The sequence below is a fragment of the Monopterus albus genome, unplaced genomic scaffold (genome assembly GCF_001952655.1).
Source record: "Monopterus albus unplaced genomic scaffold, M_albus_1.0 scaffold300.1, whole genome shotgun sequence".
NCBI classification, from domain to species: Eukaryota; Metazoa; Chordata; class Actinopteri; order Synbranchiformes; family Synbranchidae; genus Monopterus; species Monopterus albus.
The window spans coordinates 227,056-235,083 of record NW_018128180.1 but is presented as its reverse complement, the minus strand read 5'-3'; the positions used below and the strand labels follow the sequence as shown (position 1 = coordinate 235,083).

At 38.4% G+C, this 8,028-nt stretch overlaps 1 protein-coding gene across 4 annotated transcripts in view; it reads left to right on the top strand.

Annotated features, from left to right (window-relative positions):
- syt14a (synaptotagmin XIVa) overlaps window positions 1–8,028 on the top strand; it is a 47,346-nt gene that overhangs the window by 26,392 nt on the left and 12,926 nt on the right. For all 4 annotated transcript variants that reach the window (XM_020623461.1, XM_020623460.1, XM_020623459.1 and 1 more), the window contains exon 4: window positions 2,002–2,229. In XM_020623461.1, coding sequence (XP_020479117.1) covers window positions 2,002–2,229 — 228 coding nt within the window. The remainder of the gene's footprint in view (window positions 1–2,001; window positions 2,230–8,028) is intronic.

The window sequence follows — 8,028 nt, the reverse complement described above, 5'->3', positions numbered from 1 at the left end:
GGGGGGCAGACACAGTCTCTATGGGGTACTGGGAGCGTTGGGTGGGTAGCAGCTGCAAGGAGACAGCAGAGAGGCGTCTAAGACTGCGACCCTGCATCCTGGACTCAACTCTGGGTTGTCATAATTTAGGTTGTAAAACAAACTCGTCCAGATTTCTAGATAAGAGAGCCGCACCACCCAAAGTGGGATGGATGCCATCTCTACTAATCAGACCAGGTTTTCCCCAAAATGTTTTCCAGTTGTCTATGAATCCCACGTTGTTTCTATCAAAAAAGAACAGATCACAATCAAAAACTAAAACTACTGGAGTTTGTGTGATACAACAACAACAACAAAAAACTCTTAAAAGCATTCATGATTTTATTATTACCCTCTTCAAAACCTTCCAGAGGATTCACCTGTTCTCTAAAACAGCTTGACTCAAGTTACATACGTTTGTCCGGCCACTCCATACAATTACTGCCATTGTGCCACCAACTGCAGCATGAGGCCTGACCTCTGCATGGAGTCATTTTCCAGTAGCACTGACCTTTCTCAAGTAGTGAGGGGATTCCAGTTGCTGACAGATGTAGGGCTGTTTACTTGTTGCCCGTCTACAGGGTGAGTTTGGTGACCCCAGGGGAGCCTGCACAGGGAATCGACTCTACTCTCAGAAACCACCTGGTGAATGTTGCTGGCATCTAGGTCTTGTCCTGTTTATCTTTTTGTACAATGACTATTTCAGTGGAAATATAGGGCATTTATAGTTACTTTTAATGATTGTGTAAAATAACAGTATAGTGCATCAACTCTTCTGTAAGAAGATGCACTGTTCTTATATATATATTTCAATTAATATATGCAGGTTTCAATCAATATTTTCATTCCATTTATTTCCTCACTGTTCTTATATATATATATATATATAGTGTTTATAATGAGTACAAGATCTTTGACTGACTATGGTACACACTTGTTTGGAGAGATTTTTTCAGTCTGCAGAGAGGAACGCGACAGTCATTTTAAACCTCTGCTGCACCCTGCTGGAACAAATGGAAAGCTGCAACTGGTCTTACAGTGGTTGGTCAACAAAAAGTCAGACTACTTGACTGACATACACAAAATGAATTGACAAATACAACATATTCAAGAGTAGACTTGAATAAATGGTTGGACTTCACATATTGTGTATATTGTAAAACATGGTACTAATCTTAAATGTCTTCAAAAACCTAATGACCATACATCACGGTTTTTCTAAATCTTTTTTTTTTTATTTCCAACATTAGGCATGTGCACTTAAGTGTGCAAAACATTACAATGACTATCTGTATAATCCAGTTCAATGCAAAATCACCATTTTTCTATATATTTCCATAAATAATTTTCTGTTTCATAATGGGCTGTGATTTAATTTGCTATGGCTCCCTTATAGAATAGGAGGTTTAGGTTCATTGACTCCAGTTCAATACTACTGCAAAAACTGTACAACATATCAGACTTTGGTGGCGATAGAACAGTAAAGTCCTGGTTCTCTTCCGTGGTTGTCCACAGTGTTTACACAACACATACAAAACACTGGAAGGATATTCTACATATTTTGATGCAGAAGAAATGAAACAGTACACAAAATAGCATCACAGGGTGAGTGTGCAGACATTCAGCAGACACAAGTAAACATACTTGGGCAAATAAATGTTTTTCTGCCATGTTTTATGCTGTGACATAGTAATAAATGCCTTTTTTCAAGTACCGGTAAGTGTTTGCTTTATTCACAGCACCTTAATTATTTTGATGCTGTTAATTGAGTATTCCTGAAATTTAAATTAGCTCTTCTGATTCACAGGTCTATATAACTCTTACACCAAACGCTGTTCTAAAAAATGCACTATCGTTGCCAGTAGAGCCTGCCAGTCTATCTGATTTCAACCACCAAACAAACTCTCTTTGCTTGTAATGTTTTTAATGTCCCATCTCAGAGTGTCTCACAGTAACCAGTCCATCTCTCTCTACCCCAAACAGACAAGGTCTACTCTGACGCTGACCTGCAGGGCTCATCGTCTGACAGTGAGGATGAACTGATGGGTCAGTATCAGGAAGCAGTCATCCGCTCCCAGGGCCTCCGAGGTGGAGCCAAGGCCACTGCTAATGTCAAACACGCAGGAGGTTTCAGCTGGGAGAGCCGGCACAAGTACAGCCCTCTGACCGTGGATTATGACGGCTACAGCAGTGAAGCTTCAGCTGATGACGGTAGGCTCTGTATCTGTGAATGAAAATACAAAAGCTAGTCTGCTTCACTGTTAGCATTCATATACAGACCCGTAAGTGGTTTTAGGGTATTGCTCCTCACATTCACTTTAAATCTTTGGTTTATTTTTCCATCCACAGAGGGTGTCTCGGCTATACAATGAAATATTGCACTTAGTACAGTTATTTCCTTAAAGCTGCAGTAAGCTGGAGCCCGGTGCACAGACTCTTCTGCACCCCTATCAGACCAACAAACACAAGTACACCACACACAACCTACACACTGATCCACTCTGTAAGTTAATCCAGAGCGGTGATCAAAGTGAAGCTCCCGTTCAGCACACTCTCCGTGGGAGGATTGTGAAACAGTCAGCTGTCTGCACTATCTACACAGCCCCCACCTTTTTTTGATGCATCTCTATTTCCCATAAGCCAGACCATCACACAGTGTTTTCCATTGTGCATGGAAGGCAGGTGTATTTTTTTTTTTTAGTACAGACCAAGTCATAAGTCATCTGCCACTTGACTAGGAGTACGTGTTCCTGATTTATTAAACTTTATGAAAGTATTGTGTGCACACTTCAGCCTCACACAACACAACATCATTTAGTTTTTGTTACATGTATATTGGAACTATGTATTTTGATTGTATGGTGCTAAAATGAGTGAGACTGAGAAGATGTATGTACCAAAATATTTAAAGGACTGGTTCAACATCGAGGAAATACAGTAATTCACATTGTTGCTGAGAGTTAGATAAGATGATCAATACCACTTACATGTCTGTAAACTAACCCCCCGCCCCTACCTCTTTAATTGAAAAAGTATTGAGTTATTCCCTTTAAATGAGGGAAATAATTAAAAGAAATTTTTGCATTTTGTCTGCTACATAGTATAAAAAATAAGACCCCAAAATCAAACAAAAAAGTCATAAAAAAATGTTGTAAAATGTAAAAAGTAATAAAAACTGGAACATGGTTCGACATGACTGTTTACCATTGATCTGTGTTTTAATAAACGAGACACCTGATCAATTTAAAAGGGTAGAAGTAGTGATATCCTGCAGAATGATAGGCCTCTGCTCGACATCCTCAGACAGGATTTATGCAGTATGACTGTTTTTCAAAGACACAAACAGTCGTGTGTGAACCAGTGGCTTCGAGGCTTAGTGTCTGTCACCATCTGTTTAAAGGAATGTTTGAATATTTAGCGAAGGAATAAAAAGGGCATGGCATGCTTATGACTCCATTCATGTAGAAGCAAGCAAGAGCTGTACAAGGTTGTCATTATGCAGGTGCTGCAAAAGCTGTGTGACTCTTCTTAACCACTAGATGGTCTCTGTCATCCTCAGTCTGGATTCAAATACCAGATGAGGAAACAAGGGCAGGTTCAGTGATGTCATATTTCAACATTTTCAGGTCATTTTGAAGTGCGTAAATGGGAATTACTGAAGCTGCTTTCACTTTTGTAATGTCTACTTATGAATCTTTGTCATCAGTTGTATGTCCACCAGATGGTACTAGATCAGTGAAGTTTTTTTCCCCTTTGTAAATTAATATATTTTGGAGTCCAGGAAAGGAGTCAGAGCAGCGTACAGCACAGCTACAATGATACGAACCTAAAAAAAAAAAAAAAAAGAAAACTTTGAGTAGCATGATTTTCTTTTCCTTCTTTCTACCATGTTAGAAATTTTACCCACTGAGGTTCATTTACTGGTCTTGGGGGGGGAGTACTGCTAGGTATGTAAAAAACTGTGTTTATTAAATTTGCATCTAAAGAGGGAGCTGTGCTGAGTTAAATAAATTGCCTCAAGTGATGTCACTTTACTCAGGGTTGGTTGGTGCTGAAGACTACAAGTTTGAAAATGATAAAATAAAAAAATGCCTTTGACAAGGAAAAAGAATGTGTTGGGGGGAAACAGTGTCTCTGGTTGAGCTGCATTGATTCTGATTAACATTTTTTTTAACTGTCTAACTCCTAGTCTGGTATTATAAGAGTGCAATGCTACATCTTTTAAAGGTTTCACAACCTCTCAAGTTTATCACAGTGTGGGGTCCCAACTCCTACATTACAAAGACTATGAAAATTGAGATGAATTACCATGTGTCTTTGGGGTCATGCTGTATTTATTTGAGCATACAGTATATTTTGAACAGTATTGACTCTTAGCCTTCTTCTAACTCATAACAGTTGTGTGATGCCATGATCTTAATTCTGTCAAACACAAAATGCTAAAGCTCTTAATCCAATATAGAATAAATTTAGGGGACTGTGTCTTTTAGAAAATATTCTGTGGTGATATGACTAGAAAGGTATACTGTAAGTGTTTTTAATGTATTTTAAAAAAGGTGTTTATGCCACATTTAAGACATTTTTTGGGATGGCTGACTATTGACTGACTATAAGTTATGTAGTGAGTGTTCCTGGCTGCCTGGCAGCTTTCATTTTATATTTACTTGCTTAGTATTTTAGCTGTCAAAGGTCTCAAATCCCTTTAAAGGTATTTGAAATTATACAGTAAATTCCTCATTTAATTTCTTTTTATAAAATAAAAGGAGGGCACTAAGAAAACATAATCATAAAGGTCAGGTCAAAGATATTTCTAGTTCCTCAAGACCTGTTGTGGTTTATCAGATTACTGTAATCAGGTTACTTTGAATCCACACTGATCCAGTCTACAGCCATGAGAGGAAGTGAAGTGAAAACCCTGTCCATCTATGGCTGCACTTTGGTTGAAGTACAAGAGAGTCATTATTTTCCTCCCTGTGGTAAGGCTTTGACAGCTGTGGTTTTCTCTCCCACCAAGTAGTCATGGATCCCAGCAATGAAACAGCCTTGTACCAGTACTAACGTCAGGTCACTCTTTCTCTTCAAAACAGACAAATGTTATGTATAATTTAGAGCTTCCATGGGAGAGTTGAATACCTTTTTTAAAACTTAAATTAATTATTTACATAATTACGTTTAATTAATTGCAAACAAGCTGTCATGAAGGTTCAAGGGGCCTGTAATATTTTCTCTTGACCTCCACTGCTGCTTGAGTTTAATCTGAGTCTGAGCTTCATCCTCAGGTCATACGGTGGCTTCAGACCTCTTCACCTTTTGTGCACCTGTCTTGTGTTGTAGTTGTAATTTTAAATAGAAAACTGAAAACAGGATGCACCTGACCACAATATGGAGTGCCCGAGCAAAAGTCCTAAATACTTAATGAGAGATCCCAGTTTTTGATTTTTAAAAAATTTGTGTAAAATTTTTTCTAAAAACATGTTTTCACTTACTCATTAGGGGAATTGTGCACCGGCTGTAGAGTTGGGGAGTTCAGCTCAAAACACCAGTTAAGAAATGAAACTATGGTTTGCATGAACCAACGTTCATTCTTTTCTGAGTGTTGTGACCAATTGATGAGGACAGTTTTGCTGAGCAACACATCACAATAGATTTTACTATTGTTTGCAATAACTAGGATAACAGTATTATGAATTGTAACAGTGAAATGACTTAATCAAACTACTGTAAATCATAAAAAGTAAATGCTTGCTTACCATCATTATAGTTAAATCTTGTTTTCATTATGAGTTATGTTATGTTTTGGATGGAACCTATTACAACATTTCTTTCTAAATGCTAAAAAAGCTACAACTAAACAGTAAGTTTAGCACTGTCTGAATATCCAAACTGCTTCTGGCTATGGCAGTAAAGCAACCAGAGGAAGCAGTACTCTTTACTCATAAAAGGCTAATAGTGCCATAATATACTGCAATACAAAAAGGTTTAACCTTTTATTTTCATTTAATTTCATTCATCAGCAGAGCCCTATTCATATGTATGTAATGACCTACAGTATAATATACAGTAATCTGAGGTTAATGTTACTTGAGCATATTCTCACCTTTTTAAAGTAATGAAGTTCAGTCTTTAGTTAATACCATTATCAGCTTTCTTTTGTAGAGTTAGATGGCAGATCAATATCCACCTCATGTTAATGAAGCTAGAGCCATGTTGTCCATGCGTTAGCATAAAGACTGTAAACAGGGAAAAGCTAGCCCGGCTCTCTACTGCTTACACAAGCTCACTAATTAGCACATTGTATACTGTTTCTTTAAAGTACCCAGAAAAGAACTGTAAAAACAGCAGTTTGCTGTTATAGGTCGACTTACATACTGTATGCTAAAAATCAGGGCCGCAGTGAGGTTGCCAAATGCACCATGACGTAGTTAGCTTGCACAAGGACCTACAGTGAAGTAGTTTCAGCATGGGTAAAACTGTGCTACCCACCACCATGTGGCAACCCACACTATAACCTGAAACATTGCACCAGGGTGCTGTAACCTGACACACGTTACTGTTAATTAGTGAGCTTCAAAGAATGCTAAGGTCTATATTTGAGCTTTGGTGGGAGCCAGACTAGCTTTTTCTCATGTACTACCAGTCAGGTCAGATGTGTTTTTCCCTTCTTAGAACCATGGGCAGTGCAATAAAGCGTGCATCTCATTTGTCACCTAAGATATTTATAACTGAGTTTCACAGTCAGGATTCACAAAGCTCAAACTGTTTCCCCACTTACAGAGGCACAACAAGGCACAACAAGGCAGATGGGATGAAACTCTGTGAAAAAAGGGTGCGTTAGACAAGTGGAGAAATGGTAACCATCCCAATTAGCGGGCTGGAGGAAAGAGAGTGCTTTTACACAGCTGCCTTCCATCAAATCAACCGCCCCCGGCACAGCAGCAAAAAAGCTACTCAAAATGGATTTGCTTCTTTTACCAAGCCCTCCATGACACTTAGTTAAAAACTCCTTTGCTGCTGCCCTGCCACTGATATGTGCCACTTTGAAATGGTGTCTCACTGACATTATTAAGAGTAAAAGTTTCAAGAACTTGGCAGAAAGATGGAGTTGGAGTGGATTACGTCATCATAGTGTTGGCTTTTTCCAAAAGTTAGAATACAGCATAAGAAACAGAGTTTTTTCCAAGATTTTTTCTTTTTCATTTTTTGTTTTTTGCTTTAGCACTCATCACCAGTGCCCCTATGGGAGTATTAGCAATGGCTGCTCAATTTTTTGTGAATCCAAATTGGACAAGTGAGGCAGATTTGAGAATTCAGCTGACACCACTATTCAAAGTGTTTTTTTTTAAATAACTGTAGCCTTCTTTTTGCCTTGCAGGCAACTGAATCATTTGGAAAGATCAGAGGTATGAAATTTGTGGCATAATAAGAAGTGTTGAGTTCAGTCCTTTAATGGTACTTGCCAGATGTTTTACTTAGGTTGTGCTTTCAAAAGATTCCTCTCACAGTGCACATTATGTTCACAAGGATGCACAGCGTAAGCTTCATTTATCAGAGTGAGAATGAAATCTTTGAGAAATGGTGTTAGTACATAAACAGTATAGATTTAATCTGAAAATAAGACCATGAATAATGATTTGGCACCGAGGTGCAGCTGCTGACGAAACATTATTATATTTACTTAGAGCCTCAGTAAAATAAATAAATAAATAGAGCAACTACATGAATAACTGCAGACTGTGTAAGTCTTTTGTAATGAGTGTTTGGCTGTCGATAAGATCAGCCTTTGCTAAGTAATCTTGAGTTGAGTTTGTAAACTCATTATGTTTCCACATTCATCTTACACTGTTTCTGAAAATAGAGACAAATATTTGAGAATGACACCAAATCCATCCATCCATCCATCCATTTTCCTCCGCTTATCCAGAACCGGGTCGTGGGGGCAGCAGTCTAAGCAAAGATGCCCAGACTTCCCTCTCTCCAGACACTTCCTTCAGCTCCGCCGGGGGAATGCCG